The sequence below is a fragment of the Dendrobates tinctorius genome, unplaced genomic scaffold (genome assembly GCF_039654945.1).
Source record: "Dendrobates tinctorius isolate UK_male_01 unplaced genomic scaffold, ASM3965494v1 ptg000009l, whole genome shotgun sequence".
Lineage (NCBI taxonomy): Eukaryota > Metazoa > Chordata > Amphibia > Anura > Dendrobatidae > Dendrobates > Dendrobates tinctorius.
Genome location: NW_027361677.1, coordinates 10,121,067 through 10,145,323, shown reverse-complemented (window position 1 = coordinate 10,145,323; position 24,257 = coordinate 10,121,067). Strand labels below are relative to the sequence as shown.

The 24,257-nt window shown below is 48.0% G+C and overlaps 1 protein-coding gene across 3 annotated transcripts in view; it reads right to left on the bottom strand.

Annotated features, from left to right (window-relative positions):
• The window catches only part of LOC141096232 (uncharacterized), a 119,987-nt gene that overhangs the window by 10,665 nt on the left and 85,065 nt on the right, over nt 1–24,257 (bottom strand). For all 3 annotated transcript variants that reach the window (XM_073582738.1, XM_073582746.1, XM_073582754.1), the window contains one exon: nt 14,077–14,290. In XM_073582738.1, the coding sequence (XP_073438839.1) occupies nt 14,077–14,290 (214 nt within the window). The remainder of the gene's footprint in view (nt 1–14,076; nt 14,291–24,257) is intronic.

The following is a 24,257-nucleotide window of genomic DNA, read 5'->3' as shown; positions in this document are numbered from 1 at the left end:
CTGCTGTCGCTTCCCATGCGTGCCTCAAATATGAGTCCGCTTTTTTGTCTAGCGGGTCTCTAAGAACCCCTGCGTCTTCCAAGGGCAGGGCCGACCTTTTGGAAGACCTGGACACCGCTGCATCTATTTTTGGGACTTTGTCCCATATTTCCGTATCCTTGTATTCAAAGGGGTATCGCCTCTTAGAAGCGGATGGAAGGGCCCCCGATTTTTCAGGCTTTTTCCACTCCTTCTCAATAAGCGCCTGGATTTTCGCGTTTACTGGAAAGGTTCGTTTTTTCCTCTCCTGAAGCCCCCCAAACATGACGTCCTCTAGGGTTTTAGCCGCCCTTTCTTCCTGTAGGCCCATTGTGGTTCTAATGGCCTTTAGGAGGGCATCTGTATCTTCTACAGGGAAACATGGCTTACCCCCTGTGTCACTATCTGAGGAGTCTGAGGAGGATGATTTTTCCGCCTGAGATGATACTGATGCGGAATCTGAGGGGGAACTAGGGAAATCCTTCCTGCTTTTTTTCCCTTTTTTCAATAAGGACTTAATTGAGCCTTCCATTTCTGACCTGAGGGCAGATATTAGATTGGCTGCGAAACTAGGCGCTTCCTCCGCCATAGTTCGCTGAATGCACGAAGCACAGAGATCTTTTTGCCAGTCTCTTGCTAGGGGAGATTTACATATAGCACAATCCCTATTGTTCTTCTTGCTTCCTGCTTTTCTGGGCCTTTCCTACAGGGTGAAGCATACAATAGAAAAACCCCCTATTAATATACTGCTGACATTCACGAAGATCACTCACCACCCGTAATCAAGGGTACCGGATTTGGAGGCTGCGTCGGAGCACCTGACCCGCGCTCTTTGGACCTTGAGGAGTGCCCCGACCTGCGGCTGGGGCGACTGCTGCTTGAATGGCTTCCATGCTTTCTGCCAGAGGGCTGTGAGGGAGGCAGGGACGCTGAACGTTCCTGCTCGGACTCCATCTTGCACCGCCGATCTACCGCTGTCTTTCCCCTTTTAATTTGCATGCCTCCGCCTGGTGAGCGTCTTCCTCCCCTCCCCCCTGCGACCGCCGGCCCAGCGCTTCAGAAAGCCGGCCGGCGTCGCACCCGGCGCCATTACACCGTCGCCTTCTGCTGACGTCAGCCGGCGCACCCAGCATTCCAAGCGCCGCTGACGTCAGCGGCCGGAAGACGCCAGCGTCTCTCCCCTACCACGGGGATCGAGATGCGGCGTGCGCGAGGGGAGGGCGGCGCGGTGGGGGCTTCCCGGAGCCACCGGGATCCCATCCACGCCCGCACGAACCCGGAGCCCCAGGGACCCCGGGGACTGCGCTTCCAGGACCCGACGGCCGGCGCTACAGGTAAGCTACCTGTTCTTCCCGCGCCGGGACGGGCCTGGGTCTTTATCTTTCTCTTCGCCCATGACAGGCACCGCCACAGTGGGATTCCTTCCAGGACAGGAACCCAACTGAAGCGGGGGAGAGGTGCCGCCCCTTATGTCTCAGTAGGTTCCTGTCCTGGCGGGGCGGATCCCTCTCTCAGGTGGTGCTGTCATGGGTGAAGGGAAAAGAAGGAGTAGGAGAACAGAGGTGTTGTGGGTTGGAAGAGGAACCCTGCCTATAGGTTCTCAGCGCAAGGCCGGGGCCCGATCCCCGAGGTTGTATGGACACTTATGGTTCTGCAGCAGACACCGGTGGAGTAGTTGGCTGTAAATGCACTACTCCCATCAAAGACTTGGGACACAACAGCAACTGGATAGAGAGCCAGGACTTCTGAGAAGGGAGTCCCCGATAGAGGCTACAGCTGTCTGTCATACAAGCGATGTTCTAGGAACATCTGACAGGAGGAATTCCAGAGAACTACGATACTGGAGTTCTTCACACTAAAAGGCGCAATAGAGGAGTCGTTCAGAAAAGGCACATGTTGGCGTTGTGTTGGAGAGGAGAACCCTGACTTGCCCGGGAGGTTGATTGAGTCTCTGCCCCGGAGGACACGGCACGGAGGCAGGCACCAGTGGGTACCACGAACTGTGAGTAAAGCGTTGAAACTACAAGCCCTGGGGTCCTCCATTCATTCGTCGCTAACTCCTCCAGCACCGCTACATCTGGTTAACAGCATCTATACCATTCTGCGCCTCTCCTCGTCTATTGCACCTAAACTGCCCTGTAACTACAGCTCCACCAGTGGGGAGCTACACCATCTTTGCTGCACCACACCATCAGTTCCAGTGGATCTGCACGCAGCATTGGCTCAACATCTTGCCAAACACCACGGGTGGCGTCACAGACTATTATAACACTAATAACATCACCGCCATTGATATTGGGCGCTCAGGGCCATGGACCGGGTCACAGCTGCCGTGATACTATCCCCCTGACACTGGCCTGGTACCGGGTACCCCGCTGCCCTGGGTGTGAGGGCGACCCAATTTTGGCGTCACGAACAGGATGACTAGACCCGATGCCATCAGGTTCTGTGCACCTGAAATTTTTGAGACTTTGTGCTTTTGAAAATGTGCAGAAGACCTGATTTAATAGACTGTAAAATGGACATTAGAAACGGCCGCTGGCGCGGAGAAGGGCATGAAGAGATGGGAGGTCCTAAGAAAAGACCACGAAGAGTATTGGGCCTTCCCTGCCTGAATTACTATGTGACAGATACATGGCCCACCCCCCGAGGGGTTCGTATACTGGCTTGGTATGGAGGCGCTGGAAGAAGACGCCGCCCCCAGAAGGAGGGGCAGAAGAAGCCAGTGGCGGGAAAGAGGCTGAGGCAGGAAGAAGAACGCCATTTTGGAGAGTGAGGGAAGGAGGCCTGCGGAGCGCGGGGAAAGGGATCTCCCTGGCGCCATGGCGGACGGCTCCAACCCGAACTCCGGAATGAACCGCCAGCAACTAGAAGCTGAAATAGCTGAATTGACAACAAGTCTGCAGCTGAGGAAGGATGCCTTAGAGAAGCTGAGACGGCAGCGCGCCCCAGCGGGGCCTACACCAGCAGTACCCTCTCCATCAGTACCTGCCGCTACCACACCAGACTGTCCCCAGGCAGCGCTTATCTACACGTCTACCCTGACTGTGCAGCTAGTTGCCGCCTGCCGGAAGGAGTTACCGGAGGACCCGGGAGTGGAAGCGCCCGGACCTGACGCAGCTGCGCAGGTCCCCGCAGAGCCCCCTGCGGATCCGGAGCCACCATCCGCTCCATCACCACCTACACCGGAGCAGAGGCCGCACTGCCAGGAAGCCCCAGGTATGTCGGATGTTCCTCCACCTGGGAAGGCCCTGGGGTGTACCGCCGTTGCAGCAGCTGGCCAGGTCGTCCTGGATCTGGTCTGGGACCGGGATGCTAGTGCCGTGGGTGAGAGCAGGTCCCGGGAAGAGCGGAAGGAAGAGAGTTGGGCAGGATGTCGGGACACCATTCGACAGTTGGCAGCGGAATACCGGGAGAGAGCAGAGAAAGAAGGCTGTGCTGGGCCCAGATGGAGAGGGCCCGGGCTGGGCATCATGGTCCCCGGGATGCAGCTGGATGGGGGCAGGTGCTGAATGCAAACCGAGAAAAGGGGTTCGGATTTATTGCGGAGCCCAAAAGAATCAGCGACCTGTTCTTTAACCGGCGGGATGTGGAGCCCCATCTGAGGAGGGGGCATCCTGATAGAGACTTGCAGCCTGGGGAGTATGTGGACTTCACCCAGCATGAGGGACTCCGGGGGTGGTACGCCCTGAATATCCGCCGTATTCCGGAGGAGTTTATCGAAAGGTACAAGCCAAAGAGACCTGTTGCTGCCCCTCCATCCACCGGTACCACTCAGACTGCTCAGGTACCTGCTTCCAAGAACCTGGCTGCTCTTGCATCACCTCCAGTTCGGCAGCCCAAACCAAAGATCCCTGGCTTGACACCGTGGGAAGAGGAGTACTTACGGATTGCCAATGACTACTTTGAATCTGGTAGCCATTAAGAAATAATTTTCAAAATTTCTCGTTACCCAGGAGGGTTTGTATGCACCAGTTGTGCCTTGTTTTGCCATCATGTTTTTCCGGTAGCACTTTTGTTGCCCTGCTTTTGATTGGCAGCGTTTCTACATTTGGGACTGAGGAGATCATGAATGCTGTATGATCCAAAACTTTTGTTGTAAATAGTTGCACATCTTTAGGTGCCCTTTCTTGGTTTTACATATAAAGACACTTTGCGAAGATAATGTTTCTGCGTGGACACTTTTCGAAGATGATGTCTACCTCTAAGGACACTAAGAAATTCTGGCTGGGAGCGGTGTCCAGCACTTACAAGAATAACTGTTGAATGTTTTACTGTGAAGTATTAGATAATGTGTTTTATAAGAGTATTAGTAACTGAGAAATGGCTTTTATAGAAGAATTAGGAATGTCTGATCTAGAGATGAGTGATGTGAATAAAGAATTGAAAGTAGACAGGTGACGGACCAGGTACTTGCGGTCAGCGTCTTGCGTCTAGAAGAGACAGTGAAAGTAGAAAAATAAATGTGTATGAGAGAAAATGTGTTACAGAGAATAGCACTTTGAATTGAGAATTGCACTTAGAATTAAACATTTTAGATAGAATTGTTTGTAACGTTCAAGATGAGTACCTCCTATAATAGGAAGATTAGTATGAGAAATGTTTATACATTACAAAAATTTTTGTATGTTTCTTTGCTGTCTACTTTGTTATCTTGCAGCCCGTGGACGTGCTGTGTTTAACAGGGGGGTATGTGGCACCCCTGAGGCTCAGTCGCCACAGAGGTGCTGCACCTTCTCCTAAGGTGTAGTGCCCCACCACCTAGGTAAGTTGGGAACTCCTTTCCACACTCCAACATTTGCATCCCACACACAGGATAGTTCAGTAGGTCCGCCTAGCAGCTTCAGGCTGGGGGTAGCAGAGCACCCTTCGTGGAACCCTGCTTCGTAACACGAGATGTGCTGGAAGGTGGGTGGAGTTAGTATAAAAGAGAGGGAAAGTTTAGAATTGGAGATCAGTCTGGCAGAAGGTCAGTCTGGGGTGAGTCCCAGAGAAAGAAGAGTTCAGTTCTGAAGTTAGTTTTTAGTTCATTTTGAGTTCAGTTTAGAAAGAGTGCTGCAGCTGCCTCAGTGATCTGAGCCAGCTGGCACGGGAAAGAGAAGAGAAGGAGAAAGACGTAGACCTGCAACCTCTGCTTCCATAAGAGAAGGAACAGCGCGGAACGAAGGAGTAGGAGAACAGAAGAGTTGTGGGTTGGAAGAGAAACCCTGCCTATAGGTTCTCAGCGCAAGGCCGGGGCCTGGTCCCCGAGGTTGTATGGACACTTATGGTTCTGCAGCAGACACCGGTGGAGTAGTTGGCTGTAAATGCACTACTCCCATCAAAGACTTGGGACACAACAGCAACTGGATAGAGAGCCAGGACTTCTGAGAAGGGAGTCCCCGATAGAGGCTACAGCTGTCTGTCATACAAGTGAGGTTCTAGGAACATCTGACAGGAGGAATTCCAGAGAACTACGGTACTGGAGTTCTTCACACTAAAAGGCGCAATAGAGGAGTCGTTCAGAAAAGGCACATGTTGGCGTTGTGTTGGAGAGGAGAACCCTGACTTGCCCGGGAGGTTGATTGAGTCTCTGCCCCGGAGGACACGGCACGGAGGCAGGCACCAGTGGGTACCACGAACTGTGAGTAAAGCGTTGAAACTACAAGCCCTGGTGTCCTCCATTCATTCGTCGCTAGCACCTCCAGCACCGCTACATCTGGTTAACAGCATCTATACCATTCTGCGCCTCTCCTCGTCTATTGCACCTACACTGCCCTGGGACTACAGCTCCACCTGTGGGGAGCTACACCATCTTTGCTGCACCACATCATAAGTCCCAGTGGATATGCATGCAGCGTTGGCTCAACATCTTACTTGCCAAACACCACGGGTGGCGTCACGAACAACATCACCGCCATTGATATTGGGCTCCCAGGGCCACGGACCGGGTCACAGCTGCCGTGATACTTTCCCCCTGACACCGGCCCAGTACCGGGTACCCCGCTGCCCTGGGTGTGAGGACAAGCCACTTCCAGGCTAGCCTGCTCCTGTGCCATCTGTAATCAGGACCCTGTACTACGTTTGCCAAGTAAAGGTAAAGAAACTGCACCCTATTGTGTCCTTGCCTCCTTCCTGTAACATCCTCAGCACTGCTACATCTCTGTACCAAACACTGCACCTTCTTCCTAACCCTTCATCCACACTGCCCTGGGACTACAGCCCTGCCTGTGGAGGGTTAAAACATCATAGCTGCACTACACCATCAGTCCCAGAGGATCTGCATGCAGCGTCAGCTTAACATCTCCCTTGCCGAACACCACAGGTGACATCACGAATCACTTATAAACTTTATTCCCAACTCAACCCCTTTTACATGGGCGCCCAGGGCCACGGACCGGGTCACCGCTGCTGTGACATTCCCATCTGAGAGACCGGCCCGGTACCGAGTACCCCACAGCCCTGGGAGGGCGACCCATTAGGGTTAGAGCAGAACCCTTCCCAAGTTCACAGCGCAAGGCCGGGCTCCGGTCCCCGAGGTTGTATGGATACTAATGGTCCTGCAGCTGACACTGGAGGAATAGAAGTTGTCACCACTTTATTCCCACACAAGACTTGGGGGCACAACAGCAACGTGAGTGAGCTGGGATTTTGTAGCAAGGAGTCCCCGAAGCAGGCTACAGCTGTCTGCCGTACAAGTAGAGTTCATAAGAACATCTGACAGGAGGAACTCCAGTGTAACTCAGTACTGTGAGTATTTCACTATAGGTGCAAAAGGGAGACGTTCAGAAAAGGCATATGTTGGCGGAGTGTTGGAAAGGAGTACTTCATCTTGCCTGGAAGTTGGCTGAACTCCTGACCTGGAGGACACAGCACGGATGCGGGCACCTGTACGCACAACAGACTGAATAAAGCTTTGGAACTACATGCCCTGGTGTCCTCCACTTATTCCTGCACCAACACACTCAGCACTGCTACATCTTTGTGCCCAACACTGCACCATCCATGTCTCCCCTCACCGTCATTTCACCTACTCTGCCCTGGGACTACTGCCCTACCTGTGGAGGGCCACAAAATCATTGCTGCAACACACCATCTGTCCCAGAGGATCTGTCTGCAGCGTCGGCTTAACATCTTCATTGCCGAACACCACAGGTGGCGTCACGAATCATTTATTCACAAACTTTAAATCACCCACAAGCTCGACATTCCCCTTTTACAATGGACGCCTAGGGCCACGGACCAGGTCACTGTCACTGTGACAACTCCCATTGAAGCCAACGGGCCCGGTACAGAGAACCCCACAGCCCTGGCATGGGGCGATGCACTTTTGTCCGTCAACAGTGGTGAGACGAAACCATATTTTAATGAGCACTGGTTTGCACGAGCACTTTATTTGGTATGTGATGTGTCTTTTTAATAATTGATTAAAGGTTATGTTTTAATATTTCAGGACCCCTCCAGGCTATATTCGCTACATACAGAAGATGCCTTGGGTGCCATATGTCAGTTCTTTACTACTCAGGGGTTGAACAGAGCAGAAATATGCTCCAGTGCATAAGGATGCAAAAATGCTAAAGCTCTGATGAAGGCATTGGCAGGCATGTTGGAAACTAGATGATGCAACTGTCCTGCTTCGACAGTGTGTAATGCTTCATATGTGACGTGGTGTGGGGCGGTAGACGTGGGCGACATGCTCTTCTACTGTATTGCACCCTGGCACATTACATGAAGGTGAAGTTCCTGGCTGGGTGTGGACTTACTGTGAGGGTGCTACAACCATTCAGGCCGTATGTAACCGTTGATGCTGATTTGCCAGTGTAAGAGGAAGCAATGGTACCTCTGAAGAACCCATGTGTGGTGTGACATTAGTGAGGAAAGACTCGTTTGCTGGATATATTAAACAGGCAAAACAAACTAGAATTGCAGAGGGAGGCAGTTGATGTGTAGGACCTGGCTCGGTGCCTTGCATGACGAGATCCTGGATAAAAAGGCACTGCTCGCCAAACCATAGGGGGATTCGGAGCCAAGAAGAGGAGTGGTGCATATATGGTCCTAAGAGGACACTGAAGTGAGTGATAGGCTGCAGTGGAAAACAAGCACCACCAAGGTGCCGTTCAGCACCAGATAAAGCCCAGATGACATGCGGAGAGACCCAGAGACCTGACCTACGCCTGTAAAGAGCCAGAGTCCAGGATGTGCTGGTCAAGGCCAGAACCTTTGGCCAAGTGACCAAGGCCAGAATGCCAGTCTAGAATTGGGACCCAGTCCTCTGTGCCCCAAGCCTAGGAGACACCTGCCAACAGTCAAGCACTGAAAATCTGCGAGGAGACGTCGACCAGAAGAGGACGCCTGCGTTACAGAAGGATGGTACCAGTGAGCAGGGAAGTCTCTGCCAGTGTGGCGCCCCTGAGGGTTCAGTCGCCACAGAGGTACTGCACTTCCTCCTGAGGTGTAGTATCCCATTCTCCAGGTAAGATGGTAACACCTGACCACACTCCAACACTGCATCCCACACAAACACAGTAGTGTAGCAGAGCATCCTTCATGGCTCCCTGCTTGGAACACGAAGAGTGCTGGGAGGTGGGTGGAGCTTAGATTGCACAAGAGAGCAGGAGAATATTAGGAAAAAGGTCAGTCTGTGAGAGAAGATCTCCTGAGAGGGATGGAGTGAAGGAAGTGCTGCAGCTGACTCCTGTGACCTGGAGCTGCTGGCACAGGAAAGAGGAATAGAAAGCCTGATTCTTCAAAAGGAAGATAGTTTAGTACGGAATGTAAGGAGAAGAGAACTAGGGACTAGGGTCAGAGCAGAACCCTTCCTGAAGTTTGAAGCGCATGGCCGGGGTCCAGTCCCCGAGGCTGTTTGCAAAACTAATGTTCCAGCAGCAGACACCAGAGGAATAGGAGCTGTGACCACTATTCCCACAAAAGACTCGAAGACACAGTGGCAACCTATGTGTGAGCCAGGACATGACGGATGGAGTCCCCGAAGCAGGCTACAGTCACTTGTCATGCGAGTAGAGTTCCAAGGAACATCTGAGAGGAGGAACTTGGGTTTAACACAACTACAAGTACTTCAGTTTAAGCGCTAGTGAGGAGACTTTCAGAACAGGCACACGAAAGGGAGAGCTGCAAAGGTTAATTCCATCTGCCTGGGAGTTGGCTGAGCCCCTGATCTGGAGACCACAGCATTGAAGCGGGCACCTTTCTGTGCCAAGAACGTGAGTAAAAGAACTGGAACTGCATTCATCGGTCTCACTGCCTTCTTGCGCCAACCCACTCAGCACTGCTACATCTCTGTGCCTAACACTGCAACATCTACTCCTCCTCACTATCTCCTCATCTACCTCCATCTCATCTACACTGCCCTGGGACAACAGCCCTACCTGTGGAGGGCTACGACATCATTGCTGCACCACACCATCTGTCCCAGAGAAGCAACCCTGCAGCGCTGGTCAAACTGACCAGAAACCACAGGTGGCATCACGAATCATCTCAATGACTTTATCCCCATCACTCTACCCCTTTTACATTGACCGCCTGAGGCCACAGGCCGGGTCACCGCCACTGACATCTCCCATTGTAATCAACGGGCCTGGCACAGAGTACCCCATGGCCTCTGGGGGCGACTCACCAGCCATAACGTTCAGGGGTTAGCCTGTGTTGGGACAACAGGTGGGGTGGGGACCAGTTGGTGTACTTGAGGCTCAACACTCTTTGATAGACACAGTTATTGCCGTTTTGCACTGCTTGATATCATTACCTATCCCGACTACTGTATCTTAAAGAATTAAACCGTTCACTGACTGTTCCTGCCTCTTGCCTTACTTTGTCACCTGCTTAAACCAGGACCAGATGTTTGCCAGTTCATGAGGTAGACCATCAGTCAAAAAGAACCTTAACCACACTGTCAAACTAGACACTATCAATATTACTAACATCTTTAACGCACATCACAATTCACATTGTACATGACATTTTACATTACAACAATATACTTGTTTCTTCAAGATGGGGAGGAATGTGGGCAGCAGGTCCCATCTTTTATCGAAAGCGCAAATTTGTGTCTAAACCCAAATGCGCTTAAAAAAGTGACTAAGTGCCACAAAAAAGTGCACTAGGATGCTGGTCCTCTTGAAACTGTCTCCAAACCATTCCCAATCCCTCTGAGCCAGAAGGCCACAGTGAGGGACAGGGACAAATAGAACTCTCCAGCTGAAGCCAGAGAAGACTCAATCTTAGGCTGGGATCACACTACCGTGTGTGATACGAGAAACTTGCACGAGTCTCTCGCATCAACACCCGGCACTGCCTATAGAAATACATGCAGCTGCAGCTCCGGTTCCGAGTGCCGGTGGTAGCACCGGGTGTTGAGGCGAGAGACTTGTGCGAGTTTCTTGCATCACACACAGTAGTGTGATCCTGGCCATACACCCAGCATCTGCCCGAGTTCTCACCCAAGCAAGACACTGGGAACCCAAGACTGTGCTCCCCTCCCGGAAGAGGGGAGTCAACAGTGCTCTCCTCCTAAAAGAGGAGAGCTAGCAGGGTCAGGGGGAGCAGAACCTGATGGCCACACTGCCCTATAGACCTGCCAAGAAGGGAACCTGTGAGGTAACTGCATCCCGACAAACATCCTGATGACAAAATCAACACATGTGAATAGGTGACACTTACAAATACTGACAAAAAAAAATAAAAATTAAATAGTGAAGGTTTTACAGTGTAACATTGTCCAGACATTCAACTGGGAATTTAGAAGATATCTGTGGCGTCCCCCAGGGGTATGGTCGCCACAGTGGCTTTGCCTTCCTTCAGGGGAGGGTAATGCCAGGCTTTGAGGCAGTGATGGGTCTCTCTCGCAGTCAATCTATGCATGCAACACAGTTCCACTCCAGGCCAGCAGAGGGAACTCTGAACCGGGATTAAGGGGAGGAGTGCTCTCTGAGGGCCAAGAGGAATGGGTGGTTAGGTAGTTAGTCTGCGGAGGGTGAAGTGTCCAGACGTGTGGAAGGAGCGCTGAGAGAGCGTAGAGGACGAGCTCATCTCTGGAGAGAGCGCATTTACTGGAGCCTGGTCTCCACGGTTGTACGGATACTAACGGTCCTGCAACAGACACCAGAGGAGTAGGAGGCTGTAAATGCCCTACTCCCATCTAAGACTTGAGGGCACAACAGCAGCTTGAATAGAGAGCCGGGACTCAGAAGAGAGGAGTTCCCGAGATAGGCTACAGCTGTCTGCCGTGCAAGTGAGGTTCTTGGGAATATCTGTCAGGAGGAACTTGTGTAACTCGGTACTGGAGATCCCGCAAATAAGCACTAGTAAAGAGACTTCACAACCCATCTGCTGAGAGAGAATCCCTGAATTGCTTCCAGGCTAGCCTGCTCCAATACCATCTGTAATCAGGACCCTGGACTGCAGATATCAAGTAAAGGTACAGAAATTGCAACCTGCTGTGTCTTGTCTGCTCCCTACCTTTCCGGCACCACTACATCCCCGTGCCAACCACATCTACCCTGCCCTGGGACTATAGCTTCACCTGTGGGGAGCTTTTACATCTTTGCTGCACCATACCATCAGTCCCAGCTGATCTACATGCAGCGTCGGCTTAACACCTCCCTTGCCGAACACCACAGGTGGCGTCACAAACTATTCATCTAACTACATTCCACCATTCCCATCTTCCTATTACTTGGGCGCCCAGGGCCACGGTCCGGGTCACCGCTGCTGAGACACGTCCCACTGATACCGTCCCGGTACAGAGTACCCCAGAGCCCTGGGAGGGCGACCCAACTCCCATCCTAAAACCATAAGGAATTAGGGTATGTGCAGAAGAAAGAAAAAGCAGTGCTTGTGCAAAGGTGCCGAAATTCAAGTGGGGCTCCCAATCCCAGCGAGTTAAGGAACCCCAGGGTCACCATTCCCCAGCCCAATGAGGTTGATCCTGAGGGGCCATGCTTTCCACCAGGATGACTATATAAGCCATTCAGAGTACTAATAAGCACCAAACCCCAGTGTGCACTGCATCAATCTACTAGGGTGGCCCAGTGAAAGCTGCCTTTTCAAAAGATGCTACACTTGATCTTGGCTAGAAGGCAGAGACGCTCACATGCACCTCATGCTCAGGGTCTGGACTAGACATCAGTTTTGCTTGTATTTTTTCCAGAATTGCTGTAATCTAAGGGGTAAGTTTTTTCCTTATGGAGAGTGACATGCCGAGTCTGGCATGCCAGTATGAGAAGACAAACACCTTGCATGCTTCCCTTGGAAATTAAATATGCAAATTTCCTCTCTAAAGAGGCAATTTACAGAACTGAAGTACGGTATTCATATTAGACTGAAATAGTCATTTATCTATCCATCTTATAATTGCGTGACCCAATTATTGGGTCGCCACTCATATGGAGGACACAGGACCCCCATAAGCAGGCGTGATGAAAGGTAGTTCACATGCATGACCATTGCTCCCACAGACAGCAAATTGAGTGTGGTGGCAACTCCTACTGTGGTGCCCCTGAGGGTTCAGTCGCCACAGAGGTACTGCACCTCCTCCTGAGGTGTGGTATCCCACCATCCAGGTAAGGTGGAGACACCTAACCACGCTCCAACACCTGCATCCCACACATAGTGTAGCAAAGCACCCTTTGGTGGCTCCCTGCTTGGAACACGAAGCATACTGGGAGGCGGGTGGAGTTTAGTTTGCACTCAAAAGAGCGGAAAGAGTTGGATTTTAGTCAGACAGGCAGTCAGACAGGGAAGTGAGAGAGAAGATCCCCTGAGCGGGATGGATGAAGGAAGTGCTGCAGCCGACCTCAGTGATCTGGGTCCGCTGGCACAGGGAAGAGATTTGAACGAAAGCCTGATTCTCCATATGAAAGAAAGGATTGGACGGAACGTAAGGAGAAAAGGAGGACTAAGGATTAGGGTTGCAGGAGAACCCTTCCCAAGTTCACAGCGCAAGGCTGGGGTCCGGTCCCCAAGGTTGTAAGGATACTAATGGTTCTGCAGCAGACACCGGAGGAATAGAAGTAGTCACCACTTTATTCCCACACAAGACTTTGGGGCACAACAGCAACGATAGTGAGCCGTGACTTAATAGCAAGGAGTCCCCGAAGCAAGCTACAGCTGTCTGCCGTACAAGTAGAGTTCATAAGAACATCGAACAGGAGGAACCCCAGTGTAACTCAGTGCTGGAGTACTTCATTTTAAAGGCGCTATAAAAGGAGACGTTCAGAAAAGGCACATGTTGGTGGAGTGTTGGAAGGGAGTACTTCATCTTGCCTGGGGGTTGAATGAGCTCCTGACCCGGAGGACACGGCACGGATGCGGACACCTGTACCACAACAGACTGAGTAAAGCTTTGGAACTACATGCCCTGGTGTCCTCCACTTATTCCTGCCTCAACCTACTCAGCACTACTACATCACTTGCGCCTGACAATACACCATCTACGTATCACTTCACTTACACTGCCCTGGGACTGCAGCCCTGCCTGTAGAGGGCTATAACATCACTGCTGCACCCCACCATCTGTCCCCGAGGATCTGTCTGCAGTGTCGGCTTAACATCTTCATTGCCGAACACCACAGGTGGCATCACGAATCACTTATAAACTTTCTTCACCATAAGCACACTGAACAACCCCCTTTTACAATGGAGCCCCAGGGCCACGGACCGGGTCACTGCTGCCGTGACAACTCCCATTGAGAAGATCAACCGGCCCCCTACCGAGTACCCCACAGCCCTGGCGTGTGAGGGCGCTCCACTACAATACAGACACATTTACAAAAGGAATACAGAACCCCTATCCAAGCGATTGGAGGGGAGGGGTCCTATCAGACATTTATAAGCCATCATACTGGTAGGTGATAAATATTGGTAGCCATTGTATGGTATGGGGAAAAGACTACTGCCTGCTTCCTTTGTGTAGGCTGAACTGCAATACCAAACATAACCTATTGACTAAAGTGGCGCTATTACAAGTGGACCTTTTTTTTAACTATTACCAGAAAGATAATTTATGGCAAGATAAAAAAAAAAAAAAAAAAAAAAATAGAAGAGAACCAAGCTAAGACTTACCTGTATCAAAGTTGAGAACACGAGCAGCTTCTCCTTCCAACGTGACCACAACGTTGTCCCCTTCAATGAAGGCAGAAGTCACCCTTCTGTAGGACAACATAATCTCAAATAGTCGGCGACTACACTGTAGGTGCGGGAGAGTGAGGTCACTCATTCGTGGTTCGATATCAGTCTTGTAAGCGTTGAACGACTGGTGAAAAATGTTCTTCATGACCTGAAGGTAGAAGGAATGACTTAATATGGTGATGAAAAAAAACTCGTTATCAACCATATGCACCAAGATGAAGGTTTATTTGCGTTATTTTTCCCCTAAAATAAAATTGTGATACTTGTACACGAAAATAAACATTCTAAATACGGAGATCCACAAGCTTTGGGTGTGGATCCCTAGAATAAGTACAATTTTGGAAAATTTCAGATGGGACTTAGTCACTTTATTAGAAAAGGACAGAGTGATGTTTCTTCAACCAAAGAGTCACTGATTAGATGGAACCATTAATGCAAATTTTATGGACAGATCCTCTATAAAAGGAACACGAAAGTCTCATTACTTGTGTTGATCGGCATTCTGACCTCAGTAAAGTGATGGCATATCGCTATTATACGCCCTCGATTAGTGACCCCTGGGGAGCAGAAGTGTCCACTTTGATGCACCTTTAAAGAAGACCTGTTAGTAGATCAAAAGTGACATGCTTCCAGAGAAATTTTTTTTAATCTAGTGCCAATTTTTAGGACATTTAGGTAATAATGAAGAGTATCCTAAATACACAACCCCGAGGATCCGGTGACAAAGTGCCATTGGAAAGAGACTATACGAATTAGCACCAAGTAAAATGGCCCTTATCTCCAGAACTGTATGGAGAATATTTGATAACAGCCTACAGGTCCTTTAGTTTTCAATCATACAAGTAAATGGTTCTGGCGGTAGCGCTCTGCACATCCAGGGAGCACAGCTGTGCAGGGTAATTGCAACCAGCACTATTCAGCTGAACAACCATCCCTGCATAGAAGAAAAAGCAGTAAAGGGGACGCAGCGTCCTCTTCAGGAAACCTGGTTTTACTTCTGAGACTCCCCGATCCTGGGAATGAATAGGCTGTGGTGCTTCAGTGCATGATCTTTCCTCTACACAGGGCTTCCCCCGCTGCTCATTTAAAGGGGACCTCTCATGTTGCACCTGCATTCCAAATTGTGGACAGCACGATATGAAGAACATGAGCAGAATGATCTTGTTGGAAAAATATTTAGTCTAAGTTGTATTTTATTCATTGAAATCCCTGGTTTTGGTATGAATAAGAGTCCAGTGGGCGTTCCATCACTATTTCTACATACAATGTCATACAGGGAAGATTTCAATCACTGCATCTATAGGAGTCCAGTGGGCAGTCCTATTAGTGATTGACAGTCTTCCCTATATGACACTGCAAGCATGAGGGTGTGTGCACACGCTGCGGATTCTGCTGTGGTTCCGCAGCAGATTTGGCCGCTGCGGAATCGCAGCAGTTTTTGCTGCGGTGTACAGTACCATAATATCCTATGGATATTGAAATCCGCAGTGCAGACTTTTCCGCGCGGTTTCTAAACCGCAGAAAGAATGGACATGTCAATTCTTTCTGCGGATTCCACTGCGGTTTGCCATCTCCTCCATTGTGGAGATGAAAAACCGCAGGGCAAAACCGCAGAGCAATCCACAGGTCTTTTGACCTGCAGATTTACCTGCGGATTTTACAAAATCCACGCGGCCAAATCCGCAGCGTGTGCACGTACCCTAAATGGCGGTCAGTGCATGCGTAGGAGTCCAGTGGGCGGTTCTATTCAAAACACCAGGGAATGCTATGAATAAAATGTAAGTTTGATATATATTTTTGTGGGAAAAAGGTCAATAAATCTGATCATCTCCTCCTTTATAACATCCTGCCTGCAGTTCAGAGACCATTTAAAAAAATAAAAGGGGCAGAATTCACCAGGTCTGTAGGAGTCCCAGAGGATGGGCAGTGATCATTATACAGTGACATGCTTAGTCCCTTTAAATGTCAAAAATGCTCCAGTGCTTATTTTCCACTGAGTGATCTAGAGGGAGCGCACTTTATTTTCTGTATGCCTCAATGCACCTATGGGAGATTAAACCGTGTTGCATTTATATTTATGACTGCCCCCCTGAGGAAGCCAAATTGGCGAAACATGCGTCGGGGCATGTTCCTGGAACCGGGATATTCACCCACATGGGTAAGCACTGAATGGCACTTTAACCTGCACCGTCACTTTATGTACAAAAGGGATATGGCTCCTCTGGGTGATCTACTTTATGGTAGCCACACTTATTATTTTCTTATAGTCTTGTCACCCTGCATTGGAATTTTACCTTTGACCTATATGGGATCTTAACTGATATATTATTGTCTGAAGGGGAGGTTTTGACTTTGAACAATAACATATGTAGACTTTGTGGCTCACTTTACTATTATATTTTTCCCTTGGAGGTTTTTCTGTATGGTGCATATTATTGTGTCTAGGTTTTGAGTGGTTCCGGGGAATTTTTTGTTAGTCTCCCAAAACCGACCACTTCATCTATTACTATGTTCATTGTGGTTTTTATGTGATGTTTCATAAAAGGAATATTTTACATTCATTTTTGTGTCATGATCTATGTAGGGCTAGATGCTCCTCTAATGTGTAAATTCTGATTATGGTTGGAGTTGCCCTTCCCCTTTGGGGAATTTGGAACTTGTTTATTACCCATTGTATCGGTTATATTAAGCTTAACTTTATAAAGAGTTTATAAATGAAACCCAGCTGCGTCTTAAAGGCACAAACATCCTGGATTTTTTACAATTCTATTTATACAATGGAACAATTTCCATCATACACAAGCAAACATGTAAAGCGCTGACAATGGCCATACCTGGTGGGATTATGTTCACCCTTGGGAACTGAAAGGGTAAAGCCAGCCAAAATGACTTAGATGAGGGCTTGCTCACCCCATGTTTTATTGTCTCCATTTAAAGGGGGTTCTCCATGACTAACTTATTAATGACCCATACATAGGATAGGCCAACAATATCAGATTGGTGGGGTTCCAACACCCAACTTCCCCACCTATCAAATGCCATCTGCTATGGTGGTGGCCAGGTATAAAGTAAGAAGCCGATACAGTGCAGCTCAATACATGGCTTAGTGGCCACTCCTGGGTACTGCACCTTAGCTTCCATTCACATTAATGGCAGGTAAGATGAGGTAACAATCAACATTAACATCCACCCAGGGACAAAGCAGATGACCCACACCGATCTGATATGGATGAGCCCTTTAAAAAGCATATTCCAGGAAAAGTTATTGATGTATATAGTAAACCAAAGTTGTGTTCAGCCATTAAACAAATCCCACATTAGTCATAGGGCACTTTAAGAGCTTTATGACCAATCCATTTAAAGGATGCCATTGTAGAGCATGGAAGATAGATTTGTTATCTGTAGCCTCAGTCATAAAAAGTACACAGCGGTCAGACAGAAGCCAAATGGACAATTCTGGCCCCTTTTGAATAGCTTTATGGACATTTTTGGCACTTACAGTGGGGCAAAAAAGTATTTAGTCAGTCAGCAATAGTGCAAGTTCCACCACTTAAAAAGATGAAAGGCATCTGTAATTTACATCATAGGTAGACCTCAACTATGGGAGACAAACTGAGAAAAAAAAAATCCAGAAAATCACAGTTTTTTTTTCATTTTATTTGCATATTATGGTGGAAAATAAGTATTTGGTCAGAAACAAAATTTCATCTCAATACTTTGTGATATATCCTTTGTTGGCAATGACAGAGGTCAAACGTTTTCTGTAAGTCTTCACAAGGTTGCCACACACTGTTGTTGGTATGTTGGCCCATTCCTCCATGCAGATCTCCTCTAGAGCAGTGATGTTTTTGGCTTTTCGCTTGGCAACACGGACTTTCAACTCCCTCCAAAGGTTTTCTATAGGGTTGAGATCTGGAGACTGGCTAGGCCACTCCAGGACCTTGAAATGCTTCTTACGAAGCCACTCCTTCGTTGCCCTGGCGGTGTGCTTTGGATCATTGTCATGTTGAAAGACCCAGCCACGTTTCATATTCAATGCCCTTGCTGATGGAAGGAGGTTTGCACTCAAAATCTCACGATACATGGCCCCATTCATTCTTTCATGTACCCGGATCAGTCGTCCTGGCCCCTTTGCAGAGAAACAGCCCCAAAGAATGATGTTTCCACCACCATGCTTTACAGTAGGTATGGTGTTTGATGGATGCAACTCAGTATTCTTTTTCCTCCAAACACGACAAGTTGTGTTTCTACCAAACAGTTCCAGTTTGGTTTCATCAGACCATAGGACATTCTCCCAAAACTCCTCTGGATCATCCAAATTCTCTCTAGCAAACTTCAGACGGGCCCGGACATGTACAGGCTTAAGCAGTGGGACACGTCTGGCACTGCAGGATCTGAGTCCATGGTGGCGTAGTGTGTTACTTATGGTAGGCCTTGTTACATTGGTCCCAGCTCTCTGCAGTTCATTCACTAGGTCCCCCCGCGTGGTTCTGGGATTTATGCTCACCGTTCTTGTGATCATTCTGACCCCACAGGGTGGGATTTTGCGTGGAGCACCAGATCGAGGGAGATTATCAGTGGTCTTGTATGTCTACCATTTTCGAATTATTGCTCCCACAGTTGATTTCTTCACTCCAAGCTGGTTGGCTATTGCAGATTCAGTCTTCCCAGCCTGGTGCAGGGCTACAATTTTGTTTCTGGTGTCCTTTGACAGCTCTTTTGTCTTCACCATAGTGGAGTTTGGAGTCAGACTGTTTGAGGGTGTGCACAGGTGTCTTTTTATACTGATAACAAGTTTAAACAGGTGCCATTACTACAGGTAATGAGTGGAGGAAAGAGGAGACTCTTAAAGAAGTAGTTACAGGTCTGTGAGAGCCAGAAATCTTGTTTGCTTGTTTCTGACCAAATACTTATTTTCCACCATAATATGCAAATAAAATGAAAAAAAAAAAAAAAAAAAAAACAGACAATGTGATTTTCTGGATTTTTTTTTCTCAGTTTGTCTCCCATAGTTGAGGTCTACAATTGATGTAAATTACAGACGCCTCTCATCTTTTTAAGTGGTGGAACTTGCACTATTGCTGACTGACTAAATACTTTTTTGCCCCACTGTATGTCAAAGAACAGTGCAAAATTGTGATGTGAACTGGACAATATACATACAGTTCATATGAGATCACACTGGTGTGGTCCATGGTCTCCGATCACCACTGATTACCAGAACTTAGGGTAACTTTGTGAAGCAATCTTAAGCCCCATCTCCTTTTCAGCTAAGCCAAGCTTATCTGTCCAAGAGTATTTCTTCCATTGATGTGACATCACCATCACATTGAGAAGAATTTTCCAAAACTGCCACCCATTAAAGCAGTTTAAAAAATAGAGTCGTCAATTTATGATCTTTGTTCCTGCAAACAGTCAGTCTGGAAGAAAATACGGACATGTATGCCAACCGACAGTCTATAATGGTTATTTTCTGTATAGGAAAAAAAATGTAAAAAAAATAAATGGACGTCTGAATGACGCCTTAGGTGCATTCTAAAAATAAAAAAAAAAAAATATATATATATATATATATATATATATATATATATATATATATATATATATATATATATATATATATATTTTAGACAACCTATGCTACAATTGTAGGGCGGTTGAACTGACGAATAGATCTGCCTGTAGGAAGAGGCAGAGGGATAGCGTAGTGTAGGTACAAAAGCGCTGAGATAAAGAGAAAGGGGTGCTGTGTTGTAGTTTGCCCATTAGAGGGCAGAGGTGAGTGTAGGAGTTTGACTGTGTAACTGCCATTGGTCGAAGAAACTGTCAGGTGATAGTGGGCAGAGCTACCAGGAATGGGAGTATAAGAGGTTGAGGGAAGGTTCTGGAAAGTCCAGTCAGCCAGGGGAGCTCACTATTAAGGAGGTTCTGCTGTAGAGAGACGGTAGAAAGGCTCTACAGAGGAACTGACAGATGAGACGGTCACGGGGGGGGTGGCCCAAAGGGCAGTAGCCGCAGACAGACAGTCTGAGGGTACCAAGAGGACGGCGTACTTGGAATGGTGATGCGCTGTGGTGGATAGGCCTAGGGCAGCCACAGTGAGAAGAGCCACAGAGGACGCCATGATGATGTAAATAAGAAGTGAAGGTACCCGGGTCTGTGAATAAAAGTGTGAAATTCCTGTGGTGAATTGCAGTGGTCGTCAGTCAGGAGGCCAATAAAGACGGACCTGTTGAATACAACCCTTGTCTCAGTCTTGTGTCTGTCGGTGGCAAGAAGTGGGTCACCCCCCATCCATATTGATTACACTCTCTCACCTATCCTACACAATTGGTGAGCTTCTTTACCAAAAAAAATGTCATGTTCAAAATTGTTTGTTACTCTGATATTTTAGGAAATATCCCAATGGCTCCCAGTTTGCAGCCACTTGAATGGTTAGCATTTAATTGGGTCACCCTCCCAGGGCTGGTGGGGTACTCTGAGCCAGGCCCGTTGGTTTCAATGGGAGATGTCACGGCAGCTGTGACCGGGTCCGTGGCCCTGGGTGCCCATTGTAATAGGGGAATGTCGAGCTTATGGGTGATGATTAAAGTTTGTGAATAAATGATTCGTGACGCCACCTGTGGTGTTCGGCAATGAAGGTGTTAAGCCGACGCTGCAGACAGATCCTCTGGGACAGATGGTGTGGTGCAGCAATGATGTTGTGGCCCTCCACAGGTAGGGCAGTAGTCCTAGGGCAGTGTAGATGAAGAGACGTGGACGGTGCAATGTTAGGCACGAAGATGTAGCAGTGCTGAGTGTGTTGGCGCAGGAATAAGCGGAGGACACCAGGGCATGTAGTTCCAAAGCTTTACCCACAGTCTGTTGTGCGTACAGGTGCCCGCATCCGTGCCGTGTCCTCCAGGCCAGGAGCTCAGCCAACTTCCAGGCAAGATGAAGTACTCCTTCCCAACACTCCGCCAACATATGCCTTTTCTGAACGTCTCCCTTTTGCGCCTATAGTGAAGTACTCACAGTACTGAGTTACACTGGAGTTCCTCCTGTCAGATGTTCTTAGAACTCTACTTGTACGGCAACAGCTGTAGCCTGCTTCGGGGACCCCTTACTACCTAGTCCCGGCTCACTCACGTTGCTGTTGTGCCCCCAAGTCTTGTGTGGGAATAAAGTGGTGACAACTTCTATTCCTCCAGTGTCTGCTGCAGGACCATTAGTATCCATACAACCTCGGGGACCGGACCCTGGCTTTGCGCTGTGAACTTAGGAAAAGTTCTGCTCTAACCCTAATCCTTAGTCCTCCTCTCCTTACGATCCGTACTAATCCTTCTTTCTTATGGAGAGTCAGGCTTTCCATCAATGTCCCTTTCCTGTGCCAGTGGACCTAGGTCACTGAGGTCAGCTGCAGCACTTCCTTCATCCATCCCACTCAGGGGATCTTCTCTCCTCCACTGACTGTCAGACTGACTAAATCCTAAACTCTTCCCGCTCTTTTGGTGCCAACTAAACTCCACCCGCCTCCCAGCACGCTTTGTGTTCCAAGCAGGGAGCCACCAAAGGGTGCTTTGCTACACTACTATGTTGTGTGGGATGCAGGTGTTGGAGTGTGGTCAGGTGTCTCCACCTTACCTGGATGGTGGGGTACCACACCTCAGGAGGAGGTGCAGTGCTTCTGTGGTGACTGAACCCTCAGGGGCGTCACATAATACCACATGTATCCAGCAGTGGCCACTAATGTTTGGACAGCTGGATCTTCCTGTGATCATGGCCAATCACCAGATTGGGATTATCTTCATCGGACAGATTGTTCTTGTATATTACAGATAAGCTTGATAAGATCATTTGCTGTTTGCTTGTCCGCTTCCCATTACACGTGTAGCCTTTGAATAAAGAGATACTGTATTTCAAGGTCGATCCTTTGGGCAATAAGTTAATTTTTTCTAGATAATAGCTCTTTATTCCAAACAGAGGGAGGGAAGTATTTTGTTTAGAGTCCATAAACTACACTCGCAAATCAAGAGCAATATCTAAACAGAGCTACAGCAATCTTTATTGTGACGGTTGCATTAAACAGACGCCAATCCTCTTCCAGGAACATTTAAGGTCACTAAACAGATTTAGATAAGGAATTCACATTGTGAAAAAGCATTTGAGTATGAAACACTTCAGTGGCTAAGAATAAAAGCAAACAACGCAAAAGAATAGAAACAAGCCATGCACAAACTGTGAATGGGCAGTCTCCGTCACAGACTAGAAAACACACAGGAATGGGTGTGAATCCAGTTTGTGATCCCAATTTTCTTTCCTAGTGAGTTTTTTGCTTTTTTTGGTAAAATCAAGCCAGTCAAGTCAAAGCATGGATCACCAAGCTACGACTTGCCTACTTTGGACACATCATACAAAGAGAACAATCACTGGAGAAGGACAGCATGGTCAGAAGATTAGGCGGAACAAGGCGAAGAGGAAGACCAGCAACCCGATTGCTTGATACTATCAAGATACCTGGAGAGAAGACCCTGATGGACCCATCTAGGCTTGCAGAAGATTGATCTTCATACAGGTCATTCATCTATCAAGTCGCCATGGCTTGAGATCGTGCCCAAGGCCGTTAAATAATCACCTAGTGTAACATTCAGACTATGGTTTTGCAAACTTACATCACAGTAAAGCCCAGTTGCCTCAAAAGTGATAGTCTGACCATATGTGTTGTAGGAAACTGCACATTCATGTCAAATAAAATAAAAATTATTATAAAGATAAGGATGAAGAAGTTTAGCTGGCCAAATATTCTGGCCAACTTTTGCCCAATATGCATGAGAACCTTTTGAATTCAATAGCCAGTACTTTCATTTTCCAATAACTAAAGGTTTCTAGCTGTATCTTTGCCCCCTCTCCATATTGAAGACCTGAACATTTGACCAAGCGAAGGAGTTACAGAAGATAACTATCACATGTTTAGCCAGCTTAAGTCTGCACAATAAAAAGTGCAGTTTGTGCTCCAGAGCTGCTCTTCCTACATTACCTAAAAGGCTGGGATCACGCAAGCAAGAAACTTGGACGAGTCTCGCATCTTAATATCCAGCACTGCGGCCAGCACTCGGGAACGGAGCATACGGCTGCATAGGAATACATGCAGCCACACACTCCCATCCAAGTACCGGTGGAAGCCAGGTATTGAGAGTTTGTGGCATGTGTGATCCCGGCCAAACACAAAAAGTTGCAAACTTTTTAGCTCTTATGAGTCACCAAGTCTATCAGCTTACATGTAACGCAAGAACACAAATTCGTACCTGAGCCCTTATTACACATCTGTCATTGTTATTACGACCTCTAGGGCATGACCCTGTGTCTTGTAAGATTGGTATACTTTATAAAACTATAATTTGGGAGCAGAGCAGACAAATTGTTCTCGCAATCATTTCCAAAAATCGGATTAAAAAAAAAAAAAAATTAGTACTGTTAAGTCAATTCCTGTTCTCCGCTCAGTATCAATCCATCCTGGAGATGGAGGAAAGGCATCTAGACAATTTTGACACTGTCTAAATAAATATTGTATATGGAGCCTTTCGAACATTTTCCCACATACCCATAATAGATAAAGATTAATGTCCTTAAAAGGAGTTGTCCAGTTTTGGACTGCGGACTTGTGAATTATCACATTGCGCACCCCATGTGCTGTCAGGATTCTCCTGTGTTGGGATGTGCATTCTCCTGGACAGATTCTGGCTAGACGTCACTGTAGACTTTTGTGCCATATCTGGACAACCCCTTTACGAAATATAACAGGTAATTCAATAGGTTGAGTGTGGCTGTTTTCCCACAAATTGGTACCAGATTTTGTGACAAACTCTGCCTCATATGCCTAGTAGGATGTTTAATCAGGATAAGGAGACCCACAGTAGATCCGAACTGACCATGAAACCGGCCCTAATGGATTAAATGTACCTTTCGGACATTTTATTCTAAAATTACAGGGCATCGAAAAGGCTTCATGTACGTACCGTCTAGAGGGGAGGTGGAACGCACCAAAAAAAGCAGATTGGGCTGTTAACGCCCACAAGAGTCATCAAGAGCTATGGAAACAGCATAGCACAGCTCGCTCGCCTTTTCTGGAGCCCCAA